The 21,621-nt window shown below is 44.0% G+C and overlaps 1 protein-coding gene across 1 annotated transcript in view; it reads left to right on the top strand.

Annotated features, from left to right (window-relative positions):
• ATG14 (autophagy related 14) overlaps window positions 1-16,462 on the top strand; it is a 46,815-nt gene extending 30,353 nt beyond the window's left edge. Inside the window, exons 6-10 of the mRNA XM_025393012.1 lie at window positions 368-597; window positions 1,834-1,951; window positions 4,438-4,528; window positions 4,608-4,693; window positions 12,937-16,462. Of these exons, the coding sequence (XP_025248797.1) occupies window positions 368-597; window positions 1,834-1,951; window positions 4,438-4,528; window positions 4,608-4,693; window positions 12,937-13,243 (832 nt within the window). The 3' untranslated portion in view covers window positions 13,244-16,462. The remainder of the gene's footprint in view (window positions 1-367; window positions 598-1,833; window positions 1,952-4,437; window positions 4,529-4,607; window positions 4,694-12,936) is intronic.
• The last annotated feature ends 5,159 nt before the right edge of the window (window positions 16,463-21,621 follow it).

The raw sequence follows: 21,621 nt of genomic DNA, 5'->3' as shown, positions 1-21,621 counted from the left end.
GAGGATTGCTTGAGGCCAGGAGTTCACGACCAGCCTGGGCAACAAAGTGAGACCCCATCTCTACAAAAAAAATTTTTTTAAGTTAGCCAGATGTGGTAGGTACCTATAGTCCCAGCTCCTTAGGAGGCTGAGGCAGGAGGATCTCTGGAGTCCAGGAGTCAAGGCTGCAGTGAGCTATGATTGCCTCTGTCACTGCGCTCCCTGTTGGGTAACAGAGTGACACCCATCTCTAAACATAAAAAATAAAAATGTAATGTAAAATTCCCGTGCTCATAGGCAGCTTTTCGATGTTCTAGCATGTCTCGCAGGTCTGTTGCATGCCCTTAAAACCCTCTCTCGAAATCCGTATGTGTCTTCCTACTTGTAGAGACCCCGCAGATGTGTCTTCAGAGAGTGACAGTGCCATGACCTCCAGCACTGTGAGCAAGCTCGCCGAAGCCCGGAGGACAACTTACCTCTCAGGACGATGGGTCTGTGACGACCACAACGGAGACACCAGCATCAGCATTACAGGGCCTTGGATTAGCCTCCCTAACAATGGGGACTACTCTGCCTACTACAGCTGGGTGGAGGAGAAGAAAACAACCCAGGGGCCTGGTGAGAAGCAGCATATCCTTTAAAATGTGTATATAGAGATAGTTATAGGTAAAATTGACATAACAAAATGAATAACTTTCAAGTGAACAATTCAGGGGCATTTAGTACATTCACAGCACTGTGCTCCCATCACCTCTGTGTTGTTTCAAAACATTTTGATCATCCCAGACAGAAACCCCATGGCATGAAAGTGTCACATTCCCCCACTCTCCCTTCCCCTCAGCTCCTGGCAGCCACACATCGCTTTCTGTGTCTGTGGATTTGCCTGTTCTGGGCAACTTATATAAATGGAATCACAGAATATATAGCTTTTTGTGTCAGACTTCTTTTACTTAGCATAATGTTTTCAAGGTTCATCCACATGATATGTATAGTGTTTCATTCCTTTTCATGGTTGAATAATATTCCATTGTGTGGATAAGCCACATGTTGTTTATTCATCACTTGATGGACTGAAAACATTTTTTAGATGTCTCATCTTTTGGGGGTTAATATTGCCTTGTTTATGTCAGAAGACATTATTTAAAGAAGTATATTTCACCTGTTGAGACCCGTATTTTTAGAGTATAACTTTGTAACGTGTTTTAGTAGTCCTAAATGGAGATTGAAAGGCCCCGATGGAAAAACCCTTTAAAACCCCTGCAGTTTCTCTTTGGTGGAGAAAGATTGTTCATTTAGTCACTCAGTAAATATTTAGTGAGCTCATGCTTTGTGTTATGCACATTGCCGGGTGCTGGAGATAAAAAGGTGACCGAGACAGATGTGGCCCTTTGCCCTTCTCAGGGAAGAAAGGTAGGAAGCAAGTAAATGATCAAGGTGCTGTCCGTTGAGTGGGTGCCGTGGAAGGAACCAGGGGAGCATCCTTGGGTGGAGTGGGGTACAGAGGAAGGGATGACTCTTCTGTAGGGTTGTCAGGAGAGGCCTTTCTGGGGAGGTGACATTCAAGTTGGGCCTTTATTGTTTTGATATTACATTATCAGGTTCACGCAGGTCAGACTTTAATTTTATTTATGCTGGGTCTATTTAGGCCCATTTGCCCTGTTACATTGCTCTCAGCAAAAAAAAAAAAAAAAAAAAAAAAAGGGACTATTTATGTCTGGTCATGGAGCATCTATTGAGTAAGCACTAAAACGTAACAGTGCTATCGTGATAAAATCATAAATGATAAACTCTTGGCTCATTAGTAGTTTTGCTGGAGTTAAGGTTTTGTACATGGTGGTTGTTTTCCTACTGCAGACATGGAGCAGAGTAACCCTGCCTACACCATCAGTGCTGCGCTGTGCTATGCAACTCAGCTGGTCAACATTCTGTCTCATATACTTGATGTAAATCTTCCCAAAAAGCTGTGCAACAGGCAAGTAATTGAAGGTGGTAATGTCATCTTTATCATGGCTCTTTTGGGTTTCTATCTTGTCCATATTTATTCCAGTAAACCAAAAATAAGAATGTAAGTATTATCAAGACAAAGAAGGTCAGATTGAAATATTGAGATTAATTTCAAAAGCCTTATGTGCAGATTAGTTTCATTATCTTACAATTGTACATGAAGCCTTCGAGAAGACCACAGAGAATATAAAGGGGAGTACCAGGATGTTCAGAGGGTTTGCTGCAGATCCTCATATGTTAAATTGTAGCTGTTGAATTCTTTGGTTTGTTGTTGTTGTTGTTGTTTTGAGACGGTCTCGCTCTGTTGCCCAGGCCAGAGTGCAGTGGCACAATCTCTGCTCACTGCAACCTCCCCCTCAGTTTCAGGCAATCCTCCCACCTCAGCCTGTTGCGTAGCTGGGTTACAGGCACCCACCACCACGCCTGGCTAATGTTTGTATTTTTAGGAGTGAGGGGTGTTTTGCCATGTTGGCCAGGCTGCTCTTGAACTCCTGACCTCAAGTGATCCGCCTGCCTTGGTCTTCCAAAGTGCTGGGATTACAGGTGAGCCACTGTGCCCTGCCCTGAATTCTTTTTGTTTGTTGTTGTTTTTTTCTTAATGAAAAACTCCCATGGTTTAAAATTCAAAACATTTATACAAAAACTAGCTGGGCGTGGTGGCCTGTGCCTGTAATCCCAGCAATTTGGAGGCTGAGGCAGGAGAATCCCTTGAACCTGGGAGCTGGAGGTTGCAGTGAGCCGAGATCACACCACTGCACTCCAGCCTGGGTGTCAGAGTGAGACTCCGTCTCAAAAGTAAATAAATAAAATTCAAAAAATTTAAAGATATACAGTCTACCCAGTTTGCACTACAACCTTCCTACTACCCTCCAGCTATCATTGCATTTCAAGCATGTATAAACATATTATTACTGTCTTCTCCCACTTAAAAAAAATTCTTTTTAATTTTTTTTAAAAACTAAAAGTTTGCTTTCTTCTTTTTTCTTGAGACAGGGTCTCACTCTGTCGCCCAGGCTGGAGTGCAGTGGCGCTATCTCAGCTCACTGCAACTTCCATCCCGCCCCAGGCCCAAGCGATCCTCGCACCTCAGCCTCCCGAGTAGCTGGGACTACAGTGCATGCTACCACACCTGGCTAATTCATTTTGTATTTTTTTGTATGAGACAGGGTCTCCCTATGTTACCCAGGCTGGTCTTGAACTCCTGGGCTCAAGTGATCTGCCCTCCTCTGCCTCCCACAGTGCTGGGATTACAGGCATGAGCCACTGCACCCAGCCATCATCTTCTGCCTTTAAATAAACACAGATGGTGGTATGCTATACTATGGTGTTACACACTTTGCTTTAAAAATTTTTAGTTATGTAACATTTATGAAGTACCTACTGTGTGCCAGCACTAGAGGATACATTGGTGACAAAAAAAATAATCCCTGCCCTCTTGGAGCTCACATTTTCATGGAGGGCCCAGCATAAATAGTAAACAAATCAACAGCACGTCACATGGCAGTAAGTGCTGTGGAGAACATTGAAACAGGATGAGAGGGCCAGGTATGGTGGCTCATGCCTGCCTGTAATCGCAGCACTTTGGGAAGCTGAGGCAGGAGGATCACTTAAGCTCAGGAGTTCGAGACCAGCCTGGAAACATAGTGAGACCTTGTTGCTACTAAAAATTAAAAAAAATTAGCTGGGTGTGGTGACACACACCTGTAGTCCCAGCTACTCGGGAGGCTGAGGTGGGAGGATTGCTTGAGCCCAGGAGATTGAGGCTACAGGCTGTAGTGAGCTGTGATCATGCCAGTGCACCCCAGCCTGGGTGACAGAGTGAGACCCTGCCTAAAAAACAAAAAAGGTAAGAGAAAGAGAATGTGGTGAGAGAGGGGCTTGCTGTGTTTGAGTGGGCAGGTGTGTGGTCATAGGGGAACTGAGGGAGGGAGGGAGTAAGCAGGCTGTGTGGACCCCTAAGGAAAGAGGCTGTGGGCAAAAAGAATGGCAGCTACAAAGTCCTGGATAGAATAACGAGGGCAGAGAAGAAGATGGGGTGCAAATCTTGTGGGCCTCATAGGGCTGTTGTAAGCCTCTGACTGCCATTCTGCATAAAGCAGATGACAGTTGTATAGTTTACCTTTCTGTACAGGTGTCAAGATCTTACCAGTCTGCTGTTGATGCTTCAAGAAATAATCTTGTACATTTTTCATTTCATTAGTGTGCAGATATTTGTGTAGAATAAATGTCCTGAAGTGGAATTGCTTGGTCAAAGGGTATGTGCCTTCGTAATGTGTATAGGTGCAGTGTAATTGTTCTCTGAGGGGAATGGTGTTTTCCTAAAAAGTCCTTAAGTGCAATTTACTAAGGAGTCAAAGGGCACAGAGTATGTGCTATACCTAATTGTAATGGAAATCTTAACATACAATTTTCTCAAAAAAATACAACTTTATAAATTGTATATTTGTTTTACAGTGAATTTTGTGGCGAAAATCTAAGCAAGCAGAAATTTACTCGAGCAGTGAAGAAACTGAATGCAAATATTCTTTACCTTTGTTTTTCTCAGGTATGAAAAATAGGTTGTGAACTAATTTTTACTTCGTTAAATAATTGAAAATATTAACCAATTCTTTTTTTTTTTTTAGCATGTAAATTTAGATCAGTTACAACCACTGCATACCCTCAGGAATCTAATGTACCTGGTCAGCCCGAGCTCTGAACACCTAGGCAGGTAAGAAGGTATTTGTTGCTTTTCTCTAAGTGTTTTTGTGACTCCTGTTAGAGGACTGGTATATTGGCATAGTAGAGTCGTGTTCCCTAATCCCAAACTCCTCAAACTGGACAAAAATTGCGGAGTCCCATACAGAAAGAAACAAAGGTAATTATATTTGAACTTTTATGAGTTTTTTTCTGTAAACATGTCTTAGAAAAAATTAATATCAATCATTTTTAATACCTGAAGCACAGTCGAAGAACCCAAGTGTTGCTGGAGTGGTGCCTTTTTGTGCTCTCCCTGAAGTCCAAAGGCCATGTCTTTGGATCTGCATCTATTCCTTCTCCAGCCCTTCCTGGACATAGACCCCTTTATAAAAAAGCTGGGAACTCTCTAGCCCTACCTAGTGTCTGCCCTGTTTCCCGCACATTTTCTTTTGCTCCTGCTCACTCCTTGTCCATCGTAACAATTCACAGTTTTCTTTTTTTTTGAGACGGGGTTTCATCCTGTCACCCAGGCTAGAGTGCAGTGGTGCAATCCAGCTTACTGCAACCTCCACCTCCCAGGTTCAAGCGATTCTTCTGCCTCAGCCTCCCGAGTAGCTGGGATTACAAGTGCGCACCACCATGCCTGATTAATTTTTGTATTTTTAGTAGAGACAGGGTTTCACCATGTTGGCCAGGCTGGTCTCAAACTCCTGACCTTGGGTGATCCACCCGCTTCGGCCTCCCAAAGTGCTGGGATTACAGGCTTGAGCCGCCGTGCCCAGCTGCACAGTTTTCTTATCACTGAGTCAATCTGATCACCATTTGTTGGCGACAAAAGGTACTAGAGGTGTAGGGGATGAACTGGTTTGAAATCAATTAGCTTAAAAACAGTTAAACAAAAAATACCAGCCAGGGCTGGTCTGTGACATCTTTTTATTCTCTCAGCCCACGAAAGCGCGAACCATACGAGGCTTAGCTTTCGTTCCATCCAGGCACCCTCGTGCTGGGTGTTTGCCCTTTTTTCCTTGCTCTTAGCAGTCTGTCCGTACATTTCTGCAGAGATGTGATATGGTTATATATTTACACTTTTGAAAGAGAACTCAAGACAAATGGCAGGAAAGTTCTTTTGGGATTCCCTTCTGCATCATCCATCTACTGAAACCCAAGGCATTAGGGGAGGCCTTGTCCTCTGACGCGTGTGCCTGGCTTCCCCCACGCAGCAGTTAACTTTCGGTGATAATCTGCCTTTAACCATTGTCTTATGCTTCCTTCCCCTCCCCACCTCAGACAGTTAACATTTCTGGGACATAGACTCCTTTGTAAAAAGCTGTGAACTCGCCAGGAAACTGCACATATACTTACAATGTTGTGCCATTTTACAGGGAGTTCACACCTCTCACCCCTGATCCCTCATTGGTTCATGAGCCATGGAAATGTGAACATTAGAAATCCATCCCAGTTTTGATGGTTGGTTTCTGTGAGTTTACTCACCATCCTCTCTGTTCCTTACCTGTAACGGGCTCAAATTAGGAAATTTATCTTTATTAATAAGAGCTAATATTTATTGGTCCACTCTTTATTGACACAGGGCCAACCTCTTTACTTGCCTTGGATATTATTCCTACTTTATAGACAGGAGAAACTGAAGCTTAGTATGGTCAAGTAACTCATGGCCATGGTCACAGAGCCAGTGCAGGTGGTGGAGCCGGAGTCTCGGCGCACACCTGGCTGCCTCCACAGTAAGAAAAACCATAAGATTGAGCTGATAGATGCTGAAGAGAATTAAATAAAATGCAGTTCCCATTAATAATTAGGGGGAAAAATTACTAGCAAGTTAAAAGTAGATTATTACTAGTGGATATCTATCACAAACCTACAAGGAAAGTTATACTTAATGGCACGTTACTTACATAGATATTGATGTAATTTATGTAGTAGATTACATAGGAAAAAATCAAGGATGCCTACTGTCAGTGCTGTATTAACAGCTCTGGAAGCCTTGCCAAGGTAAAACATTTTTAAAAAGAAGTGAGGTGTATTTATATTGGAAAGAAAGAAACTAAGTTGGGATTATTGTAGATGGTATAATTATTGAACTGGATTCCCAAGAGAACTAAGAAACTATTTGAAGTGATAGTTCAAACCAGGCGTGGTGGCTCACACCTATAATCCCAGCTACTTGGGAGGCTGAAGTGGGAGGATCACTTGAGCCCAGAAGTTCAAGACCAGCCTGGGCAACATAGTGAGACTCCATCTCTACAAAAAGTAAAAAAAAAAAAAAAATTTAGCCAGGCACAGTAATGCATGCCTGTAGTCTCAGCTACTCTGGAGGCTGAGGTGGGAGGATCACCTGAGTTGAGGAGTTCCAGGCTTATACCACTGCACTCCAACCTGGATGACAGAATGAAACCCTGTCTCTTCAAAAAGAAAAAGATAGGCTGGGCGCGGTGGCTCAAGCCTGTAATCCCAGCACTTTGGGAGGCCGAGACGGGCGGATCACGAGGTCAGGAGATCGAGACCATCCTGGCTAACACGGTGAAACCCCGTCTCTACTAAAAAATACAAAAAACTAGCCGGGCGCAGTGGCGGGCGCCTGTAGTCCCAGCTACTCGGGAGGCTGAGGCAGGAGAATGGCGGGAACCCGGGAGGCGGAGCTTGCAGTGAGCTGAGATCCGGCCACTGCACTCCAGCCTGGGCGGCAGAGCGAGACTCCGTCTCAAAAAAAAAAAAAAGAAAAGAAAAAGATAAACATACAAAAAACAGTTGCTTTCTTGTGTGCCAACAGCAACCAGTTTGGAAATTTAATGGAAAAAGTATTCCTTTTATTGTAGCAGCAAAAACTGTAAATTCTATAGCAGTGATCTTAATAAAATATATGTAAAATGATTATAAAAATTATGAAGCTTATTTTTATTCCACATGTATTTTTTGAGTGGCTGCTACACACTGTATGAGGAGTGGAGCTGAAAGAAAGCCACAGGCAGGGAAAATCCTTACGATTTTCCAGGATGAGAAGGCTCAGTGTTGCAAAAGGGCTACTTCTCAAAAGGAAGACTGATCGTATTTCATGGACCTTTGACAAGCTGATTCTAAAGTTCAACTAGAAGTATAGTCTGCAAGGAAGTTTTGAAAACAGTAATGAGGGATGGAGTTGGTCCATTTAAAACATAGCGTAAAGGTAATTAAAACAGAATGCTGTTAGCATGCAAATAGGTGGAGTGATTAGAGGAAGAGAATAGTCCCGAAACAGACTCTTATATATGTGGAAATATAATCTTATGATAGAGGAGGCGTTGAATCAGATAATGTTTCAATAGTGTTGGGCCAGTTGGGTATTCATATGGGGGGAAAGTTGAGTTCATACCACATTCTATATATAAAAATAAAATCCAGATGATATAAACAACCTTATTTTTTAAAAAAATCTATAAAATAAGCCAAAGGACCGTGTTTTATAATGATAGGGTGGTGAGAGAATTCCCAAGTAAGCCACAAAACCCAAAAACCATAAGGGAAAGGAGTTAGACATCTTCCTGTGTCAAAACTCTGAGTGTATCTAGTGAAAGCTGCCATAAACAAAGTTAAAAGACGTCATAGATAGGTTTCGCAACCTCTATAACAGACAACAGATTAAAATCTAAACAACTTAAAGTCTTTCAAATCAGCACAGGAAAGACCAACAACCTATTAGAGAAATAGACAAAAGATTAAAACATGCAGCTCACACAAAAAATGAAGGTAGTCAGTATTCAAAGGAAAAAAATCTTTAGGCTCAATCAAGAAGAACAAAAAAAAAAATGTAGCCAGGCACAATGATACGTGCCTATAGTCCCAGCTACTTGGGAGGCTAAGGCAGGAGGATCACTTGAGCTCAGGAGTTGGAGGTTACAGTGAACTGTGATCACTTTTGTGAACAGCCACTGTACTTCAGCCTGGGCAACACAGTGAGACCCCCATCTCTTAAAAAAAAAAATTAATAAAAAATTTTAAATGCAATTCAAAACAAGTTTCCATTTGCAACCATCAGTTTGACAAAAATAGGAAGGAGCAGTGAATCCAGTGTTGCTGGTCGTTGGGGGGGAAAAGGCACACATACTGGAGGTGAGTTTTTGAAGCAGATCTGAGGTTTTCTGTAGGTTTTCTACTCTTGAGTCAGGTTTTCCATTTAGAATTGCACACACAATTAGGCTGTGAGTCACATCTAAGTTTATGGCCAGAGGACAGGAAGTAGAACTTCAAAAGTCCCCTTTTCCCACCTGCTTCATCAGAATCAAAGTGTAAAGAAGATTGTTCATGGAACCTGGGTGGGATTTCCTGTTTCTACTCAGACTGGCAGAACCGAGGATTCTATTCTGAAAAGATAAATTTTTTTTTTTTTTTGGAAACAAATTTAAACTTACAGAAAAATTACAAAAAAATAAAAATAGGGCCAGGCATGGTGGCTCATGCCTGTAATCCCAGCACTTTGGGAGGCTGAGGTGGGTGGATCACTTGAGGTCAGGAGTTTGAGACCAGCCTGGCCAACATGGGAAACTGCATCTCTACTAAAAGTACTAAAATTATCCGGGCGTGGTGGCGGGTGCCTGTCATTCCAGTTACTTGGGAGGCTGAGGCAGGAGAATCGCTTGAACCCAGGAGGCGGAGGTTGCAGTGAGCTGAGATCATGCCACTACACTCTGGCCTGGGAAACAGAGTGAGACTCCGTCTCAAAATTAAAAAAAAATTAATAAAAATAAAAATAGTACAGACACATATACCCTTACCCAGATTCTATTAATATTTTGCCCATTGCTTATCCTTTGTGCAGTCTCTGTATCCATAAATGCACATACTCCCACATATTTGAAATAGGATATATTGTAAAAGTGACTTTTACAAAGCCAGAAAGATCCTTTTGTTGCCTTAATTGGTAGAATACCTCCCTGCAGCACCATGAGAAAATGAGTATTCCTGGTTCAGCGCCTTGAAAAAAAGATATCCATTATTCAGCTAAACTAAAAATTAGGAAACTATTTTATAATCTTTATTCCTCAAAGACATTAAGCAAAATAGGACGAATTATTTTGCTCGCTGGTTATGTGGGCTGTGTCTCTAGCTTGGGGTCTGGCGGGCAGGTGATGTGTCTCTCATCTAGAAGTGGTGGGAGAGAGGCATTGGGTGGAGAAACATCGCAGGGGCCTCTGCCACAACCCGCCTCCTGCTCTGTGGCTTCTCAGAGATGTAGGTTGATCGTTGGAACCAAAATTGTTCCATACGGGCTCCTTGAGGAGTCTTCCATTCAGTCGCTTTTCATTGTACTAAGCTGAGCACCTGCTCCATGCCAGGCGAATTTCTCCACGCAGAGAACTGGAGTCCACCAGGAACTCTGCCTGAAGGAAATGCCATTTCCTCCTCTCTGTCCCTTCTGCCTGCCTCCTGGGAAAACTAAGACCCCAGGATTAGAGAAGGCAGCATCAAAGAAGAAAACAGGCTGAGCCTTGGAGGGAAGAGGGAAGGAAGGAGCTGTGGTAAAAAGGAAGGAAGGAAGGGAGGGAGGGAGGAAGGAGCGAGCTATGGATAAAGCTGACTGGGGAAGAAAGGGAGGGAGAGAGGAAGAAAGGAGGGGAATGAGGAAGGGAGGGAGGGAGAAAGGAGGGAAAGAAGGGAGGGAGAAAGGGAAAGAAGGAAGGGAGAGAGGGAGGAAGGGAGGAGCAAGCTGTGGTAAAAAGCTGACTGGGGCCTTTGGGGGATCCTGGGGAAACCAAGAGACTTAGCCTGGCAGTCAGTTTTGAGGTCCCCTGGACTGCACAGCTGAACAGAACAGAATCAGAGCTTCTTGGGTTTAGTAAAGGAGGGAGCCCAGGCAAAGAATTTAAATTGTGAACATTTTTAGTGGGTGCGTGCCAGAAGGAGAGAGAGGCAGCTCTCCAAGAGGAGGCAGGTGGGAAGTGGTGGTGATAAGGTGAGGACCTGGGCCAGAGCGACAAATTGAGAATGGAAAGGGGGCTTATTTAATAACAGGTAGCCCTGGTGACCTCAGACACAGAGCAGGATGGGGGAGAGGAGGAATCTCAGCCAGCTAAAATTCTGAGACTGGTTCAGATATCTGGGATGAACCTGAGGGTTTAGTAACCAGACAATATTTGGGAGTGGCACTAGGAGAGGAATCTGAAAAGATGGCTTTAGAGTAGAACTGTTTGCCAAGGAAAAGAAAAAGGGGAGAAAAGAAATGAAGTGCAAGGAGAAATGTGAGGATACAGAAAAGGGTGCTCGGAGCTAAAAACTGCAGTGGCCATTAGTTTGCTGGCAGAGAAATTCAAGGGGCAGTAGGAGGTTCTACTCCCTTCACCCTTGCAAAATACTGACTTCTGGGCAGGGTGGGGCCTAGTAAACTTGGAAGCCCCCTAGTCTGAGGGGCTTTTTGTTTTGTTTGTTTGTTTGTTTGTTTGAGACAGAGTCCCGCTCTGTCGCCCAGGCTGGAGTGCAGTGGCACAACCTCAGCTCACTGCAAGCTCCGCCTCTGGGGTTCACGCCGTTCTCCTGCCTCAGCCTCCCAGGTAGCTGGGACTACAGGCGCCTGCCACCACGCGTGGCTAACTTTTTGTATTTTTAGTAGAGACGGGGTTTCACCGTGTTAGCCAGGATGGTCTCGACCTCCTGACCCTGTGAGCCACCACACCCATGAGCCACCCTGCCTGGCCTGATGGGCTCTTTGAACATGTAAATCGCTCACTGGATACCAAGTGGGAAACCCCATGGCATATCTTCCAATGTAATCACTAAAGCCCTAAAAATAGTCCCTGGAGCATAAATGATAGCTATTATTACTACTTTACCCAGCTGGGAAGCACAGGTGTCTGGGAGGAATGAGGGCTGCTTGCTTCTGTAAAAAGTGAGTCAAAGATGCAGACCTGGTGAGGTGTGTTGGAGGCCAGTACTAGCCGTTCATCATTGTGAAGGCTGTGAAGAATTTGGGACCATAGGCTGAAATGTCAGGCTGTACAATTCTAGACTCTCATTTCTGCCTGCTATTTATTTTGACCTCTCCTTTTGTTTCCCAAAGTTGTTATCAGTGAAACCCTTAAATGAACCAAGGCTTATCTGGGGGGCAGCAGCAGGGAGATAGCGACACCTTGGTCCCACCCTGTAGCTGGTTGCAGGGCAGTTCCCTGGAAGGCAGTGGGTGGGGGTGGCTGCCTACAGGGAGGACATGCAGCCTGGTTGCCCTGGAGCCGGAGCTGAGGGGCATTTGAAAGGGAGGGAAAAAGAAGCAGAAAGGTGGCCAGCACGGTGGCTCACGCCTGTTTTAATCCCAGCACTTTGGGAGGTGGAGGTGGGTGGATCACTTGAGATCAGGAGTTCAAGACCAGCCTGGCCAACATGGTGAAACCCCGTCTCTACTAAAACTACAAAAATTAGATGGGCGTGGTGGCTTACACCTGTAATCCCAGCTACTCAGGAGGTTGAGGCAGGAGAATCGCTTAAACCTGGGAGGTGGAGGCTGCAGTTGAGTCGAGACTGTGCCACTACACTCCAGCCTGGGCAACAGAACAAGACTCTGTCTCAGTAAAAAAAGAAATGCAGAAAGACTTCTGAGGTTTGCTGACTCAGTTCCCTGTGCTGAGGTGCCAGCAAAGAGGATGAGGCCTAAGAAAGGGTAATAGGACTTGGCAGTGAGGGTGTCATTAGGGACCTTTGAGAAATAGAAATTGTTTTCTCCTGAAATATGGTGCAGAAATATACAACATTGCCTCTGAATGTATTCTAAACAGTTGTGCCTCATTCTGTGCTACAAATATGTCCTAGAAAATTGTGGTGATATTTTTAAACATGTACAGGAGGCCACTGAGTCGTCTTTGTATACCATTTATTACTTACTACACTAAATAATATCCAGAGTATACATCAAGTGGCTTTTTGTTAGAATTGTCTCATTGGAGTGCCCTGTATTTACTTTATAGACAGTGCAGTTCTTTACAACAGGAAGTCAGACTTAGGACCAACATGGGCCATCTCAGTGAAGAGGTTTTTTTCCTATGCGGGGTCATCACCAATTAAGTAGGTAGACTTGTGGGAAATTGTGGTATCATGATTTTATTTAAAACATGGATGGAGATTATTTGGGTAAAGGAAAACGCAATCATATGTCCACACGGAGTGCTGCACAGACTTGAGGAATGAATGCAGCATGCGGCACGCCTCATCCCCTCAGGTGAGGGCCTTTGGGAAGACGGCATGTTTTCTGGTGTTGAGAATGGTGGTTATCCTAAAGAGACCCTCATTGTCTGCACACAGGTCAGGGCCCTTTGAAGTACGAGCAGACCTTGAGGAGTCCATGGAATTTGTGGATCCTGGCGTTGCTGGAGAATCAGATGAGAGCGGAGACGAGCGCGTCAGCGATGAAGAAACCGACCTGGGCACAGACTGGGAGAACCTGCCTAGTCCCCGGTTTTGTGATATCCCTTCCCAGTCCGTGGAAGTCTCCCAGAGTCAGAGCACCCAGGCATCCCCACCCATCGCGAGCAGCAGTGCAGGTGGGATGATCTCCTCTGCAGCAGCCTCGGTGACCTCCTGGTTTAAAGCTTACACTGGACACCGTTAATGAGCATGGACCAAAACATGCCAAATCTGCATCAAGAAAGTTCTTCTCCCACTACTCTAGTAAACATTATCTGTTTAAGTTAAGATAGTGCCTGGAACAAAGGTTAAAGTGTTTCTTTTTTTTTAAGCAGGGAGACAAACATTTCTATTTGTCAAGTAGCCTGTGATGGTGACCAATATGCTTATGATACTTAATAGAACAGGGGTTGAAGGTCTTTCTGCCCAGACCAGTGTTGGTGGAAGGAGGACCTGTGTGTGTGGCCAGTTCTGCCAAGGAAGCAATTGATTTGGGTTTCCTCTGGGCCCAGGCCACCGGGCCCACAGACCTGGGTCAGTGCACTGGTCCTTGCGGTGCTGAGACTGTTCCTGACACTAAGTTTTAGGGGTTGGTTGAATCACAAGAGGTGATTCTTGATTATTAGGACATGAAAGATAAAAGCTCTTTAATAAAGAGCTTTTCTGCCATTGATTTTTTTGTACGGAGAAGCAGCAGGCAATGTGAAATGATTTCTTTATAATTTGGTCCTTTAATTTTGTTTGGGAGGGGTGAGTTACACGTATTGCATTCATGCTGCTCTGTCGTAGTTTGTCAGACATTTCTGTTTTTCTTTGCCCCACACACCAAAGAAAATGAAAGTCTTTTTCTTTAGGACCCACATCCATAAATGGAAGAAATCCTGGCTGCAATAATGTCCTAGAGAGTTTTTAACTATTTTCTTGTATTCTGAGGGGAATTAAGCCTATTCTTACCTAGTTGATTGAAGTCCTGCCATCTACACTATGAGCATTTTGAAATTGAACTTATCCTCTCTGGGTGAAAATAAGTCATGAAGGTCATTCCCTTATGTAAGCTCAGTGCCTGCCTGGGCACGGGGGAAAAGCCACTTAGTTCAGTGGCCTCTGGTCATTTTTGTGGTGTCCAGTTTCTTTCTGTGGGATTGAGTAGGTGGCAGGTGTTTTCAGGGGAAACCATCCTGCTTGTTTCCCTGAACTCTTTGTTGCTCTGAGAACACAGCTTTGCTCAGAAATGTAGTGCAGATCCTTAACGGCTTGATGCTGCTCTGCTCTGTTCTGGGGAAAGCACAATATAAAGAATTTCTCAGCTGGGCACAGTGGCTCACGCCTGTAATCCCAGCACTTTGAGAGGCCGAGGTGGGCAGATCACCTGAGGTCAGGAGTTCGAGACCAGCCTGGCCAACATGGTGAAACCCCGTTTCTACTAAAAATACAAAAAATTACCGGGCGTGGTGGCGCACGCCTGTAATCTCAGCTACTTGGGAGGCTGCGGCAGAATCGCTTGAACCGGAAGGCAGAGGTTGCAGTGAGCCGAGATGGTGCCACTGCACTCCAGCTTGGGCAACGAGAGCGAAACTCCGTCTCAAAAGGATTTCCCTCACCAGGAGATCATTTTCAGGTCATGTGTCTTGTCATTCTTTTAGTGACAATCTTATAGGAAAACTATAATGAGAGAGGCATTATGTACAAATACGTAAGTAGTTTTTTATTTTTAATAACTGCAAAAAAAAAAATCCTGTGTAACAACTACCCAAAGAAATCCTATGGAAGATTCCTAACAGGCATTAGTACCATATCGTATGTGATTGGCATGATAGCACCTCAGATAAATCATTCAGAGGCTTGCCATGCCCCAGCTTCTTTTCTCATCATCACAATTATAGTTGATACTTTGCCTCCAAGTCCGAGGTGCTATATAGCTTTTGCTAATGGTATATTTGGTGTTTGGTATAGTTTTGGGTAGAGTTGCAAAAGGGAGTTTATTTCTATCTGGTAGTCACAAATTCCTTGGCGCTATGAATTTTCCGTGAAAGGAAGAAGTAGGCTTTTCTTGTTGTGGGTGTTTTTGTTTGTTTGTTTGTTTGTTTTGGAGACAGAGTCTCGCTCAGCTGCCCAGGCTGGAGTGCAGTGGTGCCATCTCGGCTCACTACAACCACCGTTTCCTGGGTTCAAGCAATTCTCCCATCTCAACCTCCCGAGTCACTGGGATTATAGGCACCCGCCATTATGCCCGGCTAATTTTTGTATTTTAGTAGAGACGGGGTTTCACCATGTTGGCCAGGCTGGTCTTGAACTCCTGACTTCAGGTGATCCGCTTGCCTCGGCCTCCCAAAGTGCTGGGATTACAGACGTGAGCCACCATGCCCGGGCCCTTGTGGGTTCTTTGACACTGCTGGGATCTCTGTTTTAAGTGCTCAGCTTCATGATTGCTGGGCTTCCATTTTCCCATCCAGTTCTGGAGTTCATAGAGAGTGAAGATGGTGGATTTGAACAGATACCAAATAAACACGATCTTGTAAGAGTTGTCTAGCTACCTAAAACCCTCAGAAGAGCTTAGTCTCACCAGTTGTAAGAGTGGGATTTGGAGCTTGGTGGTGATTGACTTCAGTTGAGAGATACGCAATCGTAGTGGTTTTCTTAAGCCTCTTATGAAACCATGAATGTGAGATGAAGCTAAAGAATAGAATCCAGAGATCACAAACTCATCTAGAGTACTTCAACAAAATTTACAAATGTGGGAACTTTAGGGATAGGATATATTTTGTTGTTGTTAATATCAACTAGAGGCACTTTATGTAGGGTTAAGTGATCAAACCCTTTTGTGGTTTTGAACACCAACATACTGGCTTACACCTGCTGAAATATTTTGGGTTTCATTATTTTGCACTGGATCCACCCTGTAAATACTCTTAACTATACATTTCAACCACTGTTTTTTCTACTCTTTTTGCTGCTCATTAAAATCTTTCATGTAGGTGCCAGAACCATATGTAAACAGCTTTTTTAAAAATTGAAGCTGGTATTTTTTTTAAAAGCCATAGAACTGGGTCATGTTTTCCATTTTAAAATGATTTATTGAAACAAGGTAATACTAATAAAAACCCACAGGCACCAAACAGGCTGCTTAAAATGGTCTGTTAAAGACATTTTTTGATAATGGAATATAACTAAGAAAAGTTTTGCACATCTGTAAGGGGGAAAAACAGTGTATCACCATTGGGTAGAGTGGATAGGACTCATGTAAGGACTCACATCATTTGGGGAAGAGCATTCAGTGGCCTGCTGTTAGAGGACTAGTGTCCGAGGATCTCACAGTATCATACTGCAGGAATTCCCCATTGCTCTGCAACTTCTAAACCAGTTTGAGTCATACAAATGTTTTCTAAACTTTTATTGTATTACTGCAATAAATCTTTTAACTGTACTTTGCCAATGTGTATGTCTTTTTCAAACTCTTTTCATTTCCACTGCTACATTAAGGGTAGCAAGAATGAGATTGAACCCTTTACAAATTATAGAAGTTTGTAGAATTTTTTTGCCAGGTAAGAAAAAACGTTAATATGTTTTTTAAAATTACGCATCATGGTGGTAATAATAATGATCTCTCCCAAGCTGAGAAGCTGGTTGCATACTTTCCCTAAAGACGTGTTTTTCTTTGGTCACCATCATTTGTTGCATGTGACCTACAATGACCTGGTTTTGTGCAACAGACCCCCGGGAGAGGGGGCCTCTAGGATGCCCACATGGAACCTGCCCAGACTTTCTTCAGGACAAGAGGAAAAAGAAATGTTAGAGGGAACCACTCAGAGGCCTGAGTAGCTTTGGAGGATCCCTCCCCGACCCAACACCCCTTATCTTTTATAACTAATTTCTCCCAGGTGGGTAGTCGGTAGTGCCCTTCAGATTAGATGATTGGAGAGAAGGACCACCTGCAGGTGGTGGAGAGACACCAAGAGTGACTGCTGTGGAAGAGCCAGGCCAGCCGGGATACCCCCAGGAGCTATTGCCATGGTCACACTGCCCCTTTATCTGGAACAGAAGGCTGGCAGGCAACAGGAGGAAATAGGCAAGGAAACGGAAGGGTTCTCGAACAGTGTGTGTGCTTCGGTGGCACTGTCCTTCAGTCTTTCCAGGCAGCAGTTTAAAGCATGCTCCCATCTGGTGTTTAAAAGGAGATCTCTCCATCCCGAGTTACATCATGACTGATGCAGGAATCAGATTGAAACAGATTGGGAGGAATTAAGGATAACTTTGTCATTGGTAGTGGGGAGATTATTTAAAAGTTGCATCAATAAAATGTACCAGAAAACTTGAAACTGGACTCTTGGGCAAGCCATCCGCACCTCAGCCTTGAAACTCTCAATGAGGAAAACCACCACCAGCCGACCTGGTGAGAAAATACACTGGAACGAGTTCACAATCTGCTTAGATAGTTGAAGTGAATTTTTTTTAGGGCTGGGCACAGTGGTTCATGCCTGTAATCCCAGGACTTTAGGAGGCCAAAGGCAGGATTGGTTGAGCTCAGGAGTTCAAGGCCAACCTGCGCACCATAGTGGGACCCCATTTCTTTTTTTTTTTTCTTTTTGAGATGGAGTCTTGCTCTGTCGCTCACTGCAAGCTCTGCCTCCCGGGTTCATGCCATTCTGTCTCAGCCTTCCAAGTAGCTGGGACTGCAGGCATCCGCCACCACGCCTGGCTTTTTTTTTTTTTTTTTTAGTAGAGGTGGGGTTTCACCGTGTTAGCCAGGATGGTCTCGATCTCCTGACCTCCTGATCTGCCTGCCTCGGCCTCCCAAAGTGCTGGGATTACAGGCGTGAGCCACCGCGCCCAGCTGGTGAGACTCCATTTCTACAAAAATTTAAAAATTAGCCAGGCGTGGTGATGTGCATCAGTGGTCCCAGCTACTCAGGAGGTTGAGCTGGGATGAGTCTGGGATGTAAAGGCTGCAGTGAGCTGTGATTGTACACTCACTGGGTGACAGAGTGAGACCTTGTCTCAAAAAAAAAAAGAAACCGGGTGCAGTGGTTCACACCTGTAATCCCAGCACTTTGGGAAGCGGAGACGGGCAGATCACCTGAGGTCAGGAGTTCGAAACCAGCCTGGCCAACATGGCAAAACCCCATCTCTACTAAAAATACAAAAGAAAATTAGCCAGGTGTGGTGGTGCATGCCTGTAATCCCAACTACTCAAGAGGCTGAGGTGGGAGAATCGCATGAAACTAGGAGGCGGAGGTTGCAGTGAGCCGAGATCATGCCACTGCATGCCAGCCTGGGCAACAGAGCAAGACTCCATCTCAAAACAACAACAACAAAAACCCCCAGAAGCCACCAGTGGGATAATCTTTCCTCCAAGAAAGAGGATAGTAAACTAACAAGAGTTACATCAATGACTTCTTTGTTGTGCCTTTTGTAGGGAGGAGTGAGAGATACTCTGGTGATGGGAGGGATCTAAAAGAGCCTTTGAATGAATGCTCCCCTTTAAAAAGTGAGAAAATTAGCTGGGTGTGGTGGCTCACACCTGTAATCCCAGCACTTTGGGAGGCTGAGGCAGGCAGATCACCTGAGGTCAGGAGTTCGAGACCAGTCTGACCAACATGGAGAAACCTGGTCTCTACTAAAAATACAAAATTAGCCGGGAGTGATGGCGCATGCCTGTAATCTCAGCTACTCAGGAGGCTACGGCAGGAGAATCGCTTGAACCTGGGAGGCAGAGGTTGCAGTGTGCCGAGATCAAGATCACATCATTGTACTCCAGCCTGTGCAACAAGAGTGAAACTCTGTCTCAAAAAAAAAAAAAAAAAAAAATTGCAGAAGGTATTTGATGACACTAGTTAAGTGTTGAAAATGGGCTAGAGCCAGTTGAGTAAAAAAAAAAAAACTCAGAGGCATTAAGAAGGAGTGTCCAATCTTTTGGCTTCTGTGGGCCACATTGGAAGAATTGTCTTGGGTCACACATAAAATACACTAATAATAGCTGATGAGCTATTTTTAAAAATTGCAAAAAATTTCATGATGTTCTAAGGAAGTTTACAAATTTGTGTTGGGCCATATTCAAAGCCATCCTGGGCCACATGCAGCTCATGGGCCACGAGTTGGACAAGTTTGCATTAAAGAGTCTTGTGGGCTGGGGAGATGAAGGTGGGTGGATCACCTGAGGTCAGGAGTTTGAGACCAGCCTGACCAACATGGTGAAACCGCATCTTTACTAAAAATACAAAAATTAGCTGGGTGTGGTGGTGGGCACCTGTAATCCCAGCTACTCAGGAAGCTGAGATGCGAAGATCATGTAAAGCCACGAGGCTGAGGTTGGAGTGAGCCAAGATCATGCCACTCTCTAGCCTGGATGAAAGAGCAGACTCTATCTCAAAAAAAGAAAAGGCCAGGCTTGGTGGCTCATGCCTGTAATCCCAGCACTTTGGGAGGCCAAGGTGGGTGGATCACCTGAGCTCAGGAGTTCAAGACCAGTCTGGCCAACAACATGAAACCCCGTCTCAACTAGAAATACAAAAAAAAAAATTAGCCAGGAGTGGTGGTGTGTGCCTGTAATCCCAGCTACTCAGGAGTCTGAGGCGGGAGGATCACTTGAAACAAGGAGGCGGAGGTTGCAGTGAGCTGAGATTGTGCCATTACACTCCAGCCTGGGCAACAAGAGCGAAACTGTCTCAAAATAAATAAATAAATAAATAAATAAATAAATAAATAAATAAATAAGTAAAAAGAGAAAAGAAAGAAAGGGTCCTGTGGCTTTGATACCTCCAGATCCATATCAGATTGTTCCTGACCTCGCCCTCCCTTTAGGTGTGACATTTTAGCATTTACTATATGGCTTCAGAAGGCACCTGGATTTTGAGGAAAGAACTTTCGTACGCTTTCCAGCAGCTTACTTCCCTAATTTTAAAAAAAAAAAAAAGTTGTCAAGACAGCATTTCTGGAGCATAAGTATGTTGCTCTCAATTTGGAATGAAAGTGCCAAGTGGTTTGATGGTAGATGGAATAGAGAGACCTCCCAACCCAAGGCTGATGAAAGAATGATAGGAGCAGAGAGTAACTTTTGTGGTCAGCAGTTTCACAGTTGCATTCAAAATAAAGAGGACTAAGTCCAGTATCCACAGGAGGAAATAGCTGTTTTCTGGTTCAGGGGCCATTGGTACTGGCTTAAAGGAGTTCTGCTACTCTGAGACATTTTACATTCTTTGTGCCTTAATCCAGGCATACCTTGTTTTATTGCAGTTTGCTTTGTCGCACCTCTCAGTGGGTTTTTTACAAATTGTGATAACTCTGCATTGAGCAAGTCATCAGCGCCATTTTTCCAACGGCATGTGCCCACTTCATCATGTCTGACATTTCAGTAATTCTCACAATATTTCAAATCTCTTCATTGTATCTGTTACGGTGATCAGTGATCTTTGATGTTACTGTTGTAATTATTTTGGGGGTCCATGGTCTGTCTGTATAAGAGAGCAAACTTAATAAACGTGTGTATTCTGACTGCTTCACCAACCTCCTGTTCCCTCATTTCCCTTTTTTCAGGCCTCCTTATTCCCTGAGACACAACAATATTGAAATTGGGCCTAATTAATAGCCCTACAGAGGCCTCTAAGTGTTCAAATGAAAGAGTCCCATGTCTCTCACTTTAAATCAGAAGCTAGAAATGATTATAAGCTTAGTAAGGAAGGCATGTCAAAAGCCAAGACAGGCTGAAAGCTAGATCTCTTGTGCCAAACAGCTACGTTGTGAATGCAAAGGAAAAGTTCTTGAAAATAATGAAAAATGCTACTCCATTGAACACATAAATGATTTAAAAAGCACAACAGCCTTATTGCTGATATGGAGAAAGCTTTAGTAGTCTAGATAGATGAAACCAGCCACATTACCTTAAGTCAAAGCCTTACCCAGAACAAGGCTCTTATCTCTTTAATTCTATGATGGTTGAGAGAAGTGAGGAAGCTGCAGAAGGAAAGTTGAAAGCTAGCAGAGGCTGGCTCATGAGGTGTAAAAAGCTGTCTCTGTAACATAAAAGTGTAGAGAAAGCAACAAGTTATCCAGAAGATCTAGCTAAGGTAATCTGTGAAGATGGCTACACTAAACAACAGATTTCCAATAGAGATGAAACAGAATCCTGTTGGAAGAAGATGCCATCTAGGATTTTCACAACTAGAGAGAAGCCAGTGCCTGGCTTCAAAGCTTGGGAAGGACAGGCTGACTCTCTCATTAGGGGCTAATGCAGCTGGGGACTTTCAGTTGAAGCCAGTGTTAATTTACCATTCCAAAAATCCTAGGCCTCTTAAGAATTATGCTAAATCTACTCTTCCTGTGCTCTGTAAATGAACAACAAAGCCTGCACAGCACCACATCTGTTTACAGCATGGTTTACAGATTGTTTTAAGCCCACTATTGAGACCTACTGCGCAGAAAAACAGATTGCTTTCAAATTATTACTGCCCATTGACATTGTACCTGGTCATCCAAGAGCTCTGATGGAGATATACAAGATTAATGTTTTCATGCACAGTAACACAACATCCATTCTGCAGCCAATAGCTCAAGGAGTAATTTTGACTTTCAAGTCTTATTTAAGAAATA

This window comes from Theropithecus gelada, chromosome 7b, assembly GCF_003255815.1.
Source record: "Theropithecus gelada isolate Dixy chromosome 7b, Tgel_1.0, whole genome shotgun sequence".
NCBI classification, from domain to species: domain Eukaryota; kingdom Metazoa; phylum Chordata; class Mammalia; order Primates; family Cercopithecidae; genus Theropithecus; species Theropithecus gelada.
Note: the sequence above shows the minus strand (reverse complement) of the source record. Positions and strands in the feature narration are given on the sequence as shown.